We start from the raw sequence: 16,393 nt of genomic DNA, 5'->3' as shown, positions 1-16,393 counted from the left end.
GACCTGTGTGCCCAAGCCCTTTCAACCCTTCCGCTCTCCTGTCTCCCTCTAGGGCTCTTTTGAGCATGGGCTGGGGCCCTGGACAAGGATGAGCATGATGGAGGAGAAAAAAAGCCAGAGAAAATTGGCAGCCTTACTTTAAATCTTAAAATCTTGTTGTTTTTCCTTCAATAGAAACTTAGAGGAATCTATTAACATTTTAAATTGACTTTGTTAGCTTTCAAAGTGAAAACTCAGGAGGCCTGTATTTCCTTGAGATAAGTTTTTGTTTTTCTCAAAATTCAGTTTTTAATCTCCAAAGCAACGGTGCATCAGGCAATAACACGGCTTGATGTTGTTGTTCTTATTATGATTTTTCTTACCACTCCCAGGCAAGCAGGAGAGTGGCACGGATTTTGACTACCTGTAATAATGTAATGATTAGAATATATGAATTATCTGGACTAGCTCCATGTTCAATTGCTAATTGAATTTTCTTGGAAAAAAGACTTTTGGTCTCAATATCAGGCTGCCAATCATAAGTTAGAAATGTGGTTGGCATGAAATTTAATTTCAGCTCTTTCCTAGGGAGCCCATGGGTAAAAGCAATATCCCACCTCACCTACGCTGGATACGGTGATCACGGCAATATTAGTGAACATGCAAGCACTGGAGGGCTTACTCTCAACAAGTAATTTCCATGGGAACTACTCATGTATGATCAAGACAAATTTGCATTGTCCCCTACTACCCCTAGGCGGGCTCTGGTAGAACCCACAAAGACATCTCCCCCATGGTTCCTGTTTCAAATGTAATCATATCGGGGTTTGGGAGGCATATGACAAAAGAGGTAAAATGTTAGACTATTATAAAAGATTTTAATAGTAGTTGTGAGTGGCACATCAATAATAATAATAGCAGCTAGGATTTATGAAGACACCACCCCCCTGAGCCAGGCTCCTTTTAAAAAAGAACAGTTTATCGAGAAATGATCCAACATACCATTAAGTTCACTCCTTAAGCAGGTAATTCAATGATTTTTAGTACATTCAATGAGGTGTGCAAACATTGCCACTTACTCTAGAACAATTTCATCACCCCCCCCAAAAAAAACCATCTCCCCATTATCAGTCACTCCATAGGCTCTCCTGCCCCATGAGCCTGGCTTCTGAATCCTCTATTTTCTCTGATATTTACGGCAATCCTTTTAGAGCAGGTATCATGAGCCCCTTTTACGAACAGGAAGCTAATGCTAAGAGCCCAAGGTCGCTGTGGTGGGTAGAATAGTGTTGCCCAAAAGGATATGTCTGACTCGAAACCCTGGTACCTTCAAATGGAACCCTTGGAAAAAGGGTCTTTGCAGATGGGGTTTTGTTAAGGATCTCAAGATGAGCTCCTCCTGGATTGACCGTGGGCCCTAAATTCAACGACACATGCCCGTAGAGAAAAAGGAGAAGACAGAGACATGTGGGGAGGCGTGGAGGTGGCAGCAGAAACCAGCGACGGGGTGACCAGCCAGGGCAGGCCAACGGTGGCCAGTAGCCACCAGGAGTCAGGAGCGAGGCATGGGGTGCATCCCCCCTCCAACGCCGCGGACTCCGTAACTTCAGACTCCTGGCCCTGAGAACCGTGAGAGAATACACTTCTGTGGCTTTCAGCCCCCAAGCGTGTGGTGGCTTGTTATGGTGGCTCTCGGACACTCACACAGTCACCCAGCTGGTCAGCGGCACAGCCAGGACGCCCCCAGTGGACCCGGCCCCCGAGCTGTTCCCTCGTCCGTGGCCACGCTGGACGGGCGGCCCTCTCTCCTCGGGCACCAAGGACTTCTCTGAGGAGGGCACAGCTGAGTTCCAAATAGAAAGGCTACCCACAGGCTGGGTGGTCAGCCCGGTGCCCACCGAGGGAGGGTCATCCACTGCCCGTGGGAAACGGGGGGCCCTGAGGGGAGTTTTGGCGGATGGGAGGAACTTGGAGGGTGGGGAGCATGGAGGCCAGGTGAATGGCCTTGAAGGATCAAAAGCTGGGAAGAGAGAAAGGTCAGGGTGTGCAAACACCACATACACGAGGGTGTGGGCGGATGGACTGTGGGGGCCGCAGAAGGAAGGGGGGGCACAGGATTTGGGCTTTGTTCTCTGCTTCCATCCTTCACCTTGGCTTTGGCCTTGGCTGCACTGTGGCCTCACCACACACGGTTCCACACCCTCCGAGCTCATGCTTCAAACTCCCCGGCCGAGGGGCCTCTGTTCTTGCTGTCCCCTCTTTCCTCGGCCTTTCCCCTTCTCCACCCCGGGAGCCTCTACAAATCCACAGGCTCCTTTCGTGTAACCAGGGGTGCCCAGCCCTCTGGCTTGTGGGACACAGGCTGCTCGCAGGCCACGGCCGTGTTCCGTTCCTCGGTGTTCCCACCCAACGGCCTGCCACTGTTCCTGCCGCTGCGCCTGGGCTCCAACGACCTTCTGGGCCGATGCATAAGCTGCAAGATTCCGCTCAGCCGACCTTCAGGATGGCCCGGCATCCGGGTCCCTTCCGTGGTTCCTCCGGCGGCTGTGTGCACACGCACTCGCTCGCTACACGGGCCGCCCTCAGCATCGGGCTGCTTTCCACACCCGGGGGGGGGGGTTTCCCCATTTGTTCTGGTTTTGCTGGCCCGGCGCCGGGACTGGCATGGTCAGTGGGGCATCGGGACAGGAATAGGTGGCCCGCGAACAGCTGTGGGCACGCACGTGGGAGGGAGTGAGAGGCTCTGACTTGGAGGCCATAGGAGCCATGTGGCTTTGCCTGCGGAGGGGTGGCAGGACTTCTGTTATGATCAAGTCCTGTTTTTGAAACATGACCTTCTGGAATGTGCAAGATGACTGTGAAGGGAAGGGTGGAGGCAGGAAGCACGGGTGGGAGGCAATTAAACAATCTTGGAGCAAAGGTTGATCCAGGGTGGTGACGGGGAAATATGAACAAGAAACACTTTACGTGGAAGCCTGTAGGGGCTGGAGCAGGAGAGGGGTCATCAAAGTTCACCAGGAGCCAAGCTTAGGAGCCAGAGATGCGCTAGACCTTTAATGGAGAAGAGGTAGGAGGGGAGCCCATCGGACGGGCCGAGGAGTTTAGATTCGGACGTTCTGGCATTTTGGGGGAGAGCTGACACTTGACCTTGGGCGACCTTCAGGATAGACAGCAGTGCGGCCCTGCAGAGGGTGCAGATGAGCTGTGATGCCAACACTGGTTCCCACAGACATTCCCACAGGACTACGGAACGCACCTGTCCACGGGAGGAGGCCAGGACCAGGAGAGCCCCGGCCCGAGGTCATGGGTGTGGCCAGAGGGCTGGAGGGCCGGCACGTAGGCCAGCCCCAGGAGCTGAGGGAGCAGAAGGTCACAGTGCAGAGCTGAAGGTCGAATTAACTTTATCTCCTCTCTAGCCAGTTTCTTCCTTAATATGACCTACTACGCTTTAGAGATGTTTTAAAAATTTGGACTGGCCAAGGGGCACCTCAGTGGCTCAGTCGGATGAGCGTCCGACTCTCGATTTCAGCTCAGGTCATGATCTCAGGGTCGTGAGGTCGAGCCCCACGTCTGGCCCCAAGCAGAGTCTACTTGTCCTTGTCCCTCTCCTTTTTCCCCTGTTCATTCTCTCTCTTTCAAATAAACAAATAAATAAGTAAATAATTTGGATTGGCCAAGAGTGTCATTGACCACCTGACGGCTTGGGGAGGGCATGTTTACTCTACCGAGGCTGACTGAGCACCTATAACATTCCAGGTTCCAGGCTGAGCCCAGCGCCCCGCCTGCCTGGAACTCACCGTCTAGCAGATGGGAAAGGGAATGCAAGGCCACCTCTGTGCACCTGACTTTCTGGCCCGTAGACCACGTGGTCACAGGCCATTTAGGCTGAGCTGTGAGATCTGGTAAAAAAACCACATCCCTCCAGGTGAGCGACTTGGAGTTAAGGTGTGAGGTGCCAGGAAGGCAGTGAGCACCTGGCGCTGGACGTGTCAGCCTGCAGGAAGGCTGTGGCTCATTCTCCAGCCTGCCTTGCTCCCTCCATCTGCTCTTTCTCCTAAGATTCCTTCCTCCTCTTACTTTACCAGCCGAGATTTCTGGTTGATTTTTTTCTTTCTTTTTTTGTTTTGTTTCGTTTTAATATTGTTTATTAGCACAGTAACAAATGCAGACGTAAGTAGTCCACAACATATAACCAATCCACTGAGCAACTCCTATTCCACACCTTACAGTTAACAGCTTAAGGTATTTTACTACAGGTTTTCACAAGTTGTGATTTAAACCTCTTATCTTGTCACAATAAAGTAGATTGGCATATAAAATAAAATACATAACTACTCATTTCCTATATGGTGTCTTACAGCCACGTATCCATTTTATATATATGAGATGACAGTCTCTAAAAACCATTAAATATCAATGTTCCCTCCCAAGAAGGGAAAACAAATTCCAATTTTTTTGAACAACAAAAAAAAATGTGTAGCCTTGGAAGGACTTTACATAAATGGCCATGGGTGTAACCTGTACAAAATTAAGCTATTTTAAATTTACAGACTATAAGCAAGTGAACCCAAATGTCTACTCTCTGTACTACATTTCAGCTAATATTGCAGAACTAATGACAGTTTTAAAAAGTTGTCATTACCAATTCTGTCTACTGTAGCAAGATACCTTAAGTTACAACAAAATCTTAGGAAATTAGACTCAATAATATCTGTTATAGAAATACCCTACTCTTTACCAACTCCCACCCCCCCCCACCCCTTCAAAATCATAAGCAGCTCTCTCTGTGACAGACAAATAAGAATTGTGAAAACCCAATTTATGTAGTGTATCTCTTGGTCCACTCTCTGGCCATTCTGTCATGTTCTGCTCTGTTGGTCATATACTGAGTGGCAATACTTCCCACCAAAGTGTCAGCAGGATTACAGTCTGTAAGAAGGAAGCAGACAGAAAGAACTTTAGAAATGGTTAGTGCTGGACTCCAATTATCTTTTAATATGTCCAAGCAAATAACTCCTTGACTGTTAATATTACAGGGATAGATTCTTGTCTGAAATGTAACCTTTGGAGGCTTAAGGGGGTATTCTGGTGTAAAAGTGATATCAAGGAAGAATACACCACCCTCATACACGGATCCTGGAGGCCCCAGAATGGTTGATCTCCATTCATAGACGTTATCACCTTTGGGACCAGCACTGCAGTTAGGTGGAGGGTCTAAAGTGATGTCTGCCAGTTCCTTCTGAATCCTCTTGGCACTGGTAGAGAGGAGTCTGGAGTTTTTGCTCAGGCTGACTTCACTCTCCTTCTTCTTGGGGGTGTTTGTTTCTTTCTCGGTTTGCTGATTGGAGGACGAAGATGAGGAGGAGCTGGTGCTGGCCCTCGAATCGTCATCCGACACAGCGAACCCCCTCCCCACCCCGCAAACAGCCCCTCTCTCTGTCTGGCTCCTCTGTGCCGTCGCTGTGGCTGCGGCTTGGTTGATTTTTTCAAATGGGTCAATTCAACTTGTCTGTCAAATTGTAAATAATAAAATAATGATGCTGTATAACAGCAGAACTTTTTCTTTTTTGTACAATGGTTGCCTTTGCCTTAAATTGCAAATGATTACTTTCATTATAATGGTTATTTCTGATTCTATGGATCATAATTCTACCCTTTGAAAAATAAGTTGATTGACTATTTTTCAATAGTATGGGGCAAGAAGTTTTCCTGCATTCTGTGTTATATTTGATTTCATTATATAAAGTTTAGTGCAGCAAACTTTTTATTATATAGTTTAAAGGAACATAATAATGTATGTACTTATCGGGGGTAACAAATAGACTTGCATCTGAGTATTTGTATGTAATTGAATTTTTGAAAACATTTTGTGCTGTCTCCCACATTGAAGGCCGGTGCTAAGAGCTCCAGGAGCTACAAGCAACGTATCAGAAATGTTTCCCGTCATGAAGGTCCTTACAACAAGGTATGTGAATGTACGGCAAGGTATGCCAGTCTACTATCAATGGAGCGAGGAAGGACAGGTGCCTTAACACAGGGATGTGACCAGATATTTATAAATCACCTGCTCCGTGGCAGGAGAGGGCTGTCTGTGACAGCACAGGTGAGTCAGGGTCGATCTGCAGGCAGGAGAATCTTTGGGAGGCAGGGGCGGGGCTTCATGCAGGAGTATCCTTTGTTTTGGTGAAGCTTCTAAAGCCAAATGGGAGGTGGGGAGAGAAGCGCGTCCCAGGCAGAGAGACGCCAGGGACAAAGATGGTGAGATGCATGAGGCATGTTCTGGAAATAGCTAGAAAACAGTGGAACTGGTGGGGGGGGGGGCTTCCTCCCCATAGAGCTGTGCCTGCCCGTGGCTCTGATGAGCATCACAGGAGAACATGCAGAGGTGCGTAAATGCGGGAGATGCCTCTCTCTCGAGACAGAAGCTGTGCCTCAGAATGGGGTGACAGTGTCCTCTGGTGTGGGTATCTGTAGCTCGGAGCTGCGGCATCAGGATGAGGCCCCCGATGGTGGAGCCTCAGGTGGGAGCTCTGCGCAATGGTGACGTTAACACTGCCCCTCCCCTCAAGAAAGCAGAAACTGTAATGATGACGGAGAAGAAAGTCCGGCATCCCCTGCGTGTGTCTTCGACACCCCCAGGGACATGTGCGTGTGTGCACGTGTGTGCATGCATCTGAGAGTGTGCTAGTATGTACGCACACAAGTGCGAGTGTGTGAGCGCATGGTGCGGCCGTGTACGACGGTGCAAGTGTGCGCGCATGCAGGAACACAAGTGCAGGCATGAGTGTGTAAGTGTGAGTGCACGTACGCTTTGTGCTCAAGTAGCTTCAGCCCCATTTAGAAGTAAAATTAGTATTATGACCCATCCTAGTTTACAACCCTAGATACCAGTTTCCTCATCTATGAAGTGAACGGTGGGTCTGTTAAACCACAGGTGGTTCCTTCAGAAATTAAGCCTCATTCCAACCACTGTGCATGCAGGTGATGGGAGATCTCTTGGCTTATCCCAAAAGCGTGAGCCCCCAAGACTCCGTTGTGCCAGACGGGAGTAGGAGCAGAGAGGGTGGAGCAAGAGAACAAGAAGTGGTGAGAGACGGTGTCTTCCCTCAAGGAGCTCAGGCTCCCGCCAGAGAGCTGGATGGGGATGGCATTTATGCATAAAATCAGGACACGGGGACGTGCTGTTCTGATGCTGCAACAGGAGCGTGCCAGGGATGGTGTGTCCTATGACAGAACACAGCAGGTAGCACCTCTAGGGTGGGAGCAGACTTCTGTCCCCAGCACCGCAACAGCTGGGCCCCTGTGCAGTGTGGTGGGGAGGAGTCCCCGATGCCCACGGGGGTGCTGTGGGTTAGGTACTTCCGGGCAGGGGGTGTGAGGCACGAAGCAGGGAGAGAAAATGAGAGTCTAGAACGTCAAAGGAGAATCACGCATCTTTGTGATGGAACCGTGCTAACGAGGACTGAGCCTTTGGGGGAGACATATGATATAGCAGAAAATTAACTTATGCCTGAACTTTGCCTTTAACTTGGAGTCCTTTCAAAGTAAGAATAGACTCCACGGCTGAACTCATTTTTATGACCTGTTTTCCACGTTGCACTCCATCCTCTCTATTAAAGAGCTGTTCCCTCTTTAATCCTGCTTTCTACTGGGATCTTTTTGCTTTTCTCGCTCCTTATCTTTCCCCCCTCGAGCTTCAAATGAAGAAGGCTGACTTGCTTGCTTCCCTCCTCTCTTCTCCCTTCCAGGACTGAGTCTTTTCTTGCTGCCCATCTTTGATCCAACCGTTTTGAAGCAGTGCAGGACGTTCCTTCTCTGCTTTTTCTCTGCAAAGCTGTGATCTGCTGGGCTCTAATTAATGTGTCTCCTAGGACATTTGAGGTTCCCCCCACGTTCTTAGATCTGAAGGTGTTTTTGAGTCACGCCATACTGAACATAATTTTTAATGCCTATTGTTCTTTCTCTAAATCCATGGGACTGGTGCCATGATGGCGGCATCTCCCCTTTATCTCCAGTCTCAATCGATTCTTCTTGCAGTGGGCAGTTGATCCAGCAGAGCTTTTTCTCTGGTCTGATTCTCTACTTACAAGATCTCAAGGTTGACTCCATAACTCCAGCATTTCTCTGTGGATGCACGGTCTGCTGCTTTTCTAACAGCAACACAAAGAGCTGGGAAGTCCAAATTCTCAGGAGCACCACCCATGCTCAGTGTCCCCCATCACTGTCCCCACCCCTCCTGGTGGCCGAAATCAGACGACGCAGTACCTGCTCTTCTGACTTTTCCTAAAACGCCAGCCACACGTAATTTTACAGCATTCCTCTTTGCCACATTATGGCCTGTGCCAACTACCCCAGAGGGAACATCGTCCAGGTGCTGGAGACGAGAGGTGGAGGCTGAGAAGCAGATGCTGCTCAAACTGGGCAGAGAGGTTGACCTCTCTGTGTGGGAGGACAGGTACCCGCGCCTTTGGTGGGCAGCCCGGGGAAGAAGGATGGGAGTTGTGACAGAGGGGCATGGCCAAACACAGAAGGCAGATTTGTCCTATTTGAATATTACTCTGGGAATACTCTATCCGATTGTTTCTCTTCATTTTTTATTTTTTAAATTTATTTTTTAAAAGATTTATTCATTTTAGAGAGAGAGCATGAGTGGTAGGGGCAGAGGAAGAGGGAGAGAGAATCTCAAGCAGACCCCACGCTAAGCTCAGAGCCTGACCCTGGGATCACGACCTGAGCCAAAACCAAGAGTCAGATGCTTAACTGACTGAGCCACCCAGACGCCCCCTTCTCTTCATTTTTTAAAACTAATGAATTAGTATCACTGGTTTGTAAGTTGTCTTATTTAAAAGGAGCTTTTAGGAATACCTGGGAGATACCCTTTCTCTTTACCCATCAAGTGTTTGATATGCCTATGAAAATCACCTGAAAATTACCAGACCAATCCCGATGCCTCTACTAATGCCTGTTCTCAGTTTTGATGGTCTAACATTTCTTCACAGATGTGTAGAAGCCATTGTTGGAAGAAGCCTGTTTGTTTCTTACTCTTCCGGCCCTCATTTGTTCTTTCTCTGGCAAAAGCTCCCTGGTTTTCCTTGGTGCCCTCACCCGCCCCACTTCCCTTCCTTGGGGTTGGGTGTGGTTCACCCCCAGCCTGACCCAGGGAGTTAAACCAGAGCGTCATACCCACCACTGGGACACTGTGATTGTTTCAGGGATGGGCCTATGACCCAGTCAGGGCCAATCAGATGTGTTTTGGGGAGCTCTGCTGAACTTGAAAAGAGGGGCCCCCATTCTTCTACTTGCCCTCTGAAGCTGTAAGCCTACGGTTGCCTGCAACCCCTCTGTCACCACAAAAAAATAAGCCATGTGTAAAAATAAAACCAACACAGAAGAAAGTAGAGGCTAGAGTGGCGAGAGAATGGACTCTGATAGCATTGGTTAGACCCTGGATCCAGCCATGCCTGAAGCCACCTCTGGCCTTTTAAGTAGCATGACTCTACCTCCAAGTTTTGTTTGTTTATTTGCCAGTTCGAATTAGCTTTTCTGTTCTTTGCACACTTTGACCTTTATGTTAACTTGAAGGCTAGAAATACCTAGCCGTCAGTAAGTGGCCTTTGAACAAACAGGTCCAACTTTCAGGCTCCAGAGAGGTGCAACAGTAAAGTGTGGACTTGTGGGTTTTCCCTTTCCAGGTGTGTATTAGAGACTCTCTACTTTTAAGCGTGTTGGATACCACACAGGGCAGGGTGACTGTGATTTTCACGTGTGATCTTTGCCACGTGGTCCTGTGTGCGTCCGCCGTGTTTCCCTTAGGAGGAGTACGGCTTTGCATCGCATTAGCCCAGAAGTCCTGCTTGAACATACCTCCCGACTGGCCCATCCCAGAATCAAAGAACACGAGGCAGTCTCAAGAGTCTGACGCTTCTTCCTTTGGCTGCTCACTCAGGGTCAGGCGTAGGACTGGCTTTCCTATAGGTCACCGCATTCATTTTCAAAACCACCACTTCAGCTAGAGACTCTATTCCATTTTAACGCAAGGAGACGGGGGCTCAGAGAGGTCTGGCTGCTTATCCTCTGTCACCCAGCTAGTTCACTGCTAGGGCTGCTGTGCTCCAGGGTGGAAACACCCACTGTTGGCCCCAGATCATCCATCGCGGACCCCCCTCCGCCACTCCCCCGTCCCAGACGCCGTCAGGCCCGACCCCATCCTACCCTTCATCTCTGTTCACCTCTGTCCCCCAGGAGCCCGAGCTCTGGTTTTTCCGTCGAGACGGGGCCCTGCCTCCGCACAGCTCTTTAACCCTCTCACTGACCCCATTCTCACTACCCCCCTCACCCCTCTCACTTTCCCACTGTGCTCTTGGGACTCACGGTCCGTCCTCAAACTACCCTCCCCCCGACCTTCCCTCCTCGCCCCTGCTGAAACCCAGCTCACCCTGCTGCCCCCTGCCCCCTGCCAGCCTTTCGAGAAGACACTTCATCGTTCCAGGTCCCTCCCTCGCACACCTCAGTCCATGGGGAGCGGCTGTCCTCTCTCTGCGTCTCGTCACTTGCAAATGCTGCCCTCCTCTGAGCGCCCAGCACGCCTGCCGGGCTCGCTCATGTCTGGGAGGCCCTACCTCGTGAGGGGCTTTCCCATGGCTTCCTCGGCAGCAGGAGCTTGGTGCCTTCACGTCTTTGTGCCCCACACTACCTCGGGAGAGCGAGTCTCAGACACAGAGCACTTTCGGTGGAGAAGGAAATGGTCAGAAGCTTATGCAGATGCCAGAGGCACCAGCCTCTCTAAGCCCTTGAAGAAGTTTCTGGACTCTTGCTTGTCTGCAGGTGCCAGCTCTGCCCGGGCTCCCATCACTCGGCAGGATCCCTGGGAAGGAGTCCAGCGGAGCTCTGCCCCTCTACATGCTCCGCTTACAGTCTGTTTTCAGCCCAGCTGCCAGAGTGACCTGTGTGAACGTTAAGTCAGACCGCAGCACGAAGTTCCTGTGACCCCCGTCACAGAGAGCGGAGAGGCCAAGGCCCTTCTCCTTCTCCTCCGACCTCAGCTTCCCCTGCCTCTTCTCCCTCCTCCGCCTCAGCCACACCAGCCACCTTGCTGCTCTGCCAACCCGGGCATTTTCCTGCGTCAGGGGCTTAGCACATGCTGTTCCCTCTGCCAGGAATGTGCTTCCTGCAGACGTCCGCACGGCTCACTTCACCTCCTTCGGCACCCGCACTGAGGAAGTGCTCGAGGAATGTCTGCTGAAGGAACGATTAACGACAGGAGAGCAGCCAATCCAACGGCAACAAGATAACTCTGCTTACGTGTCGGATTAGCAGATGTTTCAAAGTTCAATAGCGTCCTATAAATGGTGTATCAAAAATGCTTTATGAAAGCAATGGTGTGCCGAGATATGTGTGCGTACACACGCAGTGGGGTGAACCAGAGATTTAAGTTTCTGTCTCCTGACTTGCAGAGAAGATGTGACCTATTTTTATAAAAATAGAGAAACACACACATGCGTGGGGCTCTGCCTCCACAGGACGAGCAGAAAGCTAGGGCGGCTACCCCTGCCGCTGCCATGTTTTACCCGAGCGGAGCGGAAGAGGGTGGGTGGGGGAGGCTTAGCTTTTTGTACAATTTGTTGAATTCCAGTGGTAAACACTGAAAATACACCAGATATGTCAGGGACTGGGGAGGACGTGAGGAGAGAAAACTCTCAGCTCTGACGGCCAGCGTGGGAACCAGGACAGGCACTTGGAAGAACAAAGTGGCAGGACTGTTGCTGGTAAAAGTGAAGGCCCTTCTGCCTCCGCACGGCATCTGCTCTTCCCGTCCCCCGCCACCCCCCCAAGGCCGGCTGCACAGACGCACAGACCCCCCCTGAGGCCCCTGGCACAACCAGTGTGGTCTGCAATTGAGAAAAGCAGGAAACCACCTAAATGCACATCATGGAGGCTGTGAAGAGATACGATGTGGCGAATTCAAGCATATTTGTCAAAGGAAGGAACCAGTCCCATGTGAGCCAAGGAGGATGGATGTCAAAACAGTGCTGAAGACAAAAGCAAATTGCAGAGTGAGACAGGATGCCCTCTCTTGACATCTGTAAATTGTGCAGGTGACCTGGGTCATGAAGAATGGGCAAGAGCCCGGAAGGATGCATGTTCCACGTTAAGAGAGGGCACCCGGGCGTGGGGAATGGGATCAGGATGGGAGATGGAGGGTGCAGTGGAAGGGGCTGGCTCTGGGGGGCACGACTGAGGGACTGCTCTGCTCTGTGCCCCTGACACGCAAGTGAAGAGAGAGGGGCAGACACAAGGGCAACGAGACTGAGAAGCAGGGCCTGCGCGGCTGGCACCGGCAGGAGAGCCCCATCCTCGGGGGTGGCGGCCCCACGCCAGGGACAGGCATTTCCCTGGCGGGTGTGTCCCACAGCCGGGGTGGGGGGCTTCTCCGGGCTCCGCGGGCTGGGTGATGCTGGGGACTTATTCATAGATGCCGCCGCTGTCCATAAGGTGCGGCCACGGGGACTCGTTATTAATTGAAGCGTATTTGTGAAATGCCTGCCGTGTGTCAGGGTGAGTCTGAGAGTGCCCGTCTCCCGTTAGCGTTCGGTGAGGCTTCTGGCTTCATCCGCAGCTGTTCACACCCTGACAAGCGCCGGGTAGCCACACTTCCCTCCCACTTGCAGAGCTTGACTGACGTGTGTGTGTGTGTGTGTGTGTGTGTATGATGTCACATGTGGTATATTGTGTGTGTGTGTGATGTCACGTGTGGTATATTGTGTGTTTGTGCCGTGTATGCTGTAGTGTGTGTGGCGTGTGGTATATTGTGTGTGTGTGTGTGTGTGTGTGATGTCACATGTGGTATATTGTGTGTGTGTGATGTCACGTGTGGTATATTGTGTGTGTGTGCTGTTTATGCTGTAGTGTGTGTGTGACGTGTGGTATATTGTGTGTGTATGTTTGTGCTGTGTATGCTGTAGTGTGTGCGTGACGTGTGGTATACTGTGTGTGTGTGTGTGTGATGTCACGTGTGGTATATTGTGTGTGGGTTTGTGCCGTGTATGCTGTAGTGTGTGTGTGGCGTGTGGTATATTGTGTGTGTGTGATGTCACGTGTGGAATATTGTGTGTGTGTGTGTGACGTCACGTGTGGTATATTGTGTGTGTGGTATGTATGGTGTTCGTGCTGTGCATGTTGGAGTGTGTGTGTGTGATGTGTGTGTGTGGCAGTGCATGTGGCAGATCGTGTCTGTGTGTGGTGCTGTGTGTCGTGAGTGTACAGCGTCCCACGTGGGACTCCCAGAGACGTGGCGTTCCAGAGGGCAGCCCTGGTCTCACTCAAGCTGGTGCGCCCCCCCAGGCCCTCGGCCCTCTCCCCACAGAACCTGGGGCCCAAGCAAAGCAGGACACGGTGGGATACAAGCTGCTGGTTCACAAACCCAATGAATGAATCTGGTAAAAAGGCGGAGGCGACTGGAAGTTGGTCAGACAAACTGGTTTTCGCGGGGAGCACCTGAGAGCCAGCTGTTGGTGCGTGAGTGTGATCCAGAAGGATGAGCCGTGAGGGCTGGCTCGTCCAGCCACGGAAGGGACCTGTTTCCTGACACAGGCCACAGCCTCGTAGCCAAAGCCCCTAAACCCATGCCTGGCTTCAGCTCACCTTGATCTCCATTCAGCTGCTTGCTCTGCTTTGCCTCTTAATGAGGGGAGGCCTGTGCATGTCTACCGGGCACGCAGCCTGAATGCTAGTACCTGAGCTCCTACCTTTTAACACTGGGAATTACTAAGCACAAGAGTCACATAAACGAAAGATCATCACAAAATCCTTGGATGTAGAAACTCAGCACGTTCCAGTGGCTCTCAACCCACCAGGCCTGAGAACCTTCTAGAAAGAGTTGCTGTGGCAGAGAAACTAAGATCCTGGGCACGATGTGCTCCTGCGAGGTGTCCAGCAGGGATTCTCTGTCTCGCCGGGTGGAGGCTCAGGCCCCATCATTTACTCTTGATCCTTGAGAGCAAATGGGAGAAGGAGGAGGCGGTGGTCATGCTCAAGACTGGAGCTGGCCCCAGGAGGGCCACTTACCTGAGGCCAGAGCAAGTGCTGAGGCTGGCTGTGGAGCCAGAATATCCTTGCACGTGTCCGTGGTAGTAACAGTGACCCTGCAAGGAGGAGAAAGTCGGCTCAGTCACGTAGCTTCTCGCCCGCTCACCATAAGCCAACCGCCTCCGGCCCCCTTCTCCTCCTTTCAGCTACGGGATTCCCTTTCAGCATAAAATACTGAACCAGAGGTCTTAATATTTAATGCTAAGCCCAGCGTGACCCGGCCAAGATCTCTGGCAGGAAGGTCTGATTTACTTAGAGATGATCAGTGGGGTGTTAAGCTGCGTCCAGGCCCCACTCTTGTCTCTCTGACACCCTTCAGGGAAGCTCTGATGTGGGGTGTTTCACAAAACCCGGCAGCAGAACAGAGCACATGGATATCACCACCTTACCCTCCTGCAAGCTGTCTTTTGTAACGAGATGAGGACCCGCATGGCCTATTTAAGCACACTGTGAAATGTAACAAAACATGGCCTAAATCTATGGCTTCTGGAACCAGAATAGCAGATGAGACGGCAGCTGGAGGGGACTGCCCTGAATTGCCCAGTTGAGAGCTGGCGGTCTCTCTCAGCAGGAAAAGAAAATTAGGAAGGTCTTCTCGGTCCACGACAGAAGTCCCCGTGTGACACCTGCAGAATTCCACTTCTTGGATAAGGTCACTGCTTGCAACAAGAAACCACAGCATAGACCCTTCCTTACTGAGACAGAGATCTGTCCAGAATCCACATAAACAGAGGTTATAGGGCGGCCCCCACTAAGTGGCTGACAGGCAAGAAATGCTAAGTGGGCTCCATTCGCCTCTTTCATGGCCTGTGCACGCCAGCCGTGTGGCCCAGCAGAAGAGGCGGCGTGGAAGGAGCAGGGCGAGTGGGCGTTGGGCTTCAGCTCATCCCCGCTGCGTCCACCACAGCACATGGCTCCTTTACTCACTTTTCCCGGAGCAGAGCTTGGTGTCCAGCTGTTCTGCCCAACAAAAATCAAATCCCAAGACTACCTTGACTTTGCTAAGAAAGAGGACTGGACTGGGGCACCTGGGTGGCTCAGTTGGTTAAACGTCTGCCTTCAGCCCAGGTCATGATCCCAGGGTCCTGGGATGGAGTTCTGTGTCAGGTTCCTTGCTCAGCGGGGAGCCTGCTTCCCCCCACCTCCCGCCTGCCGCTCCCCCTGCTTGTGCGTTCGCTCTCTCTCAATCTCTCTCTGACAAATAAATAAATAAATAAATAATCTTAAAAAAAAAAAAAAAGAAAGAGGGCTGACTGGATGGGATTAAGCAGCCAGTGACATCCTGTAGCACCTCAATAAAGGGGTCAAGGTTATCTGTAGAGATTATCTGAGTAGAGGACAGACTTCTGGGACCAGCTGAAAGGCAACTCAAGGAGGCAAATGAGAGTGCTGGACACTTGTTATTTTGACTTTTCTAGAAGTTCTCCAAAAATTCAGGATATTAATACTTGGCTTGCTATGTGAGAAATGATTTTTAACTTATGATATCTTTGGTTGTACAGTTTCCAATTCTTATAAAGCCAGATTTTCCGTCTTTCTTTTTATGAATTTTATGTACTGCTTAGGGTGGCTTTCCTCAAGGTCACACATACATCCTTCTTTATTTTCTTCTATTTCCATAGTCTTATACTTAGCCCTTTGATCTATCTGGAATTTATTCTTTGAGGGTGGTGAGGTTAGAATCTGTCCCCCACAAACTGAGACCCAGCTGTTCTCTGCCACCATTTCCCCTTTCCTGGTGATTGGAGGTGCTATGTGTCACATACGGGGTGCCCGCAGCTCCGCTTTTGTACTCCGTGAGCTGTCCCACTTGAGACCAACCTCCATGTGTCCATTTCCATGCCAAGGTCGCCACACTGTTTATTTCCTATTGTGCCACCCCACATTTGGACGTCAGATAGAACAAGTTCTCTGTTTTGATTAAGATTAAATTCACATACCACAGGCTTCACCCTTTAAAAGCATTCAGTTAGCAGGTTCAGAATGTTGTACAGCTGCACCACTGTCTAATTGCAAAACATTTTTGTCACTTCGAAGAGAAACCTCATCCCCATCAGCCATCACTTCCCTGGACCCGCTCCTTCTGCCTCAGCTTCCTGTCTCTATGGATTTGCTTATTCATCCATTTCGTGGCAGTGGATTCATACAAAACGTGGCCCTTTGCGTCTGGCTTCTTTCACTCAGCATAATGTTTACAAGGCTCATTCAGGTTGTAGCATGGGTCATTCCTTTCTATTGCAGAATAATAGGACACGGTCTGGAAATGCCAAATTTTGTTTATCCATTCATCAGTTGAGGGGAACTTGGTTTGTTTCCACTTTTTGGCAAT

At 50.6% G+C, this 16,393-nt stretch overlaps 1 protein-coding gene and 1 pseudogene across 1 annotated transcript in view; both read right to left on the bottom strand.

Annotated features, from left to right (window-relative positions):
• The window catches only part of ADAM12 (ADAM metallopeptidase domain 12), a 351,251-nt gene that overhangs the window by 116,894 nt on the left and 217,964 nt on the right, over positions 1–16,393 (bottom strand). The window contains exon 5 of the mRNA XM_088020108.1: positions 14,044–14,120. Coding sequence (XP_087876234.1) covers positions 14,044–14,120 — 77 coding nt within the window. The remainder of the gene's footprint in view (positions 1–14,043; positions 14,121–16,393) is intronic.
• LOC114221781 (ubiquitin-conjugating enzyme E2 E1 pseudogene) lies at positions 4,784–10,131 on the bottom strand (annotated as a pseudogene).

Source organism: Eumetopias jubatus, unplaced genomic scaffold, assembly GCF_037043125.1.
Source record: "Eumetopias jubatus isolate StellerSeaLion01/CBP00866 unplaced genomic scaffold, mEumJub1_p1.0 scaffold_17, whole genome shotgun sequence".
Classification (NCBI taxonomy): Eukaryota; Metazoa; Chordata; class Mammalia; order Carnivora; family Otariidae; genus Eumetopias; species Eumetopias jubatus.
Note: the sequence above shows the minus strand (reverse complement) of the source record. Positions and strands in the feature narration are given on the sequence as shown.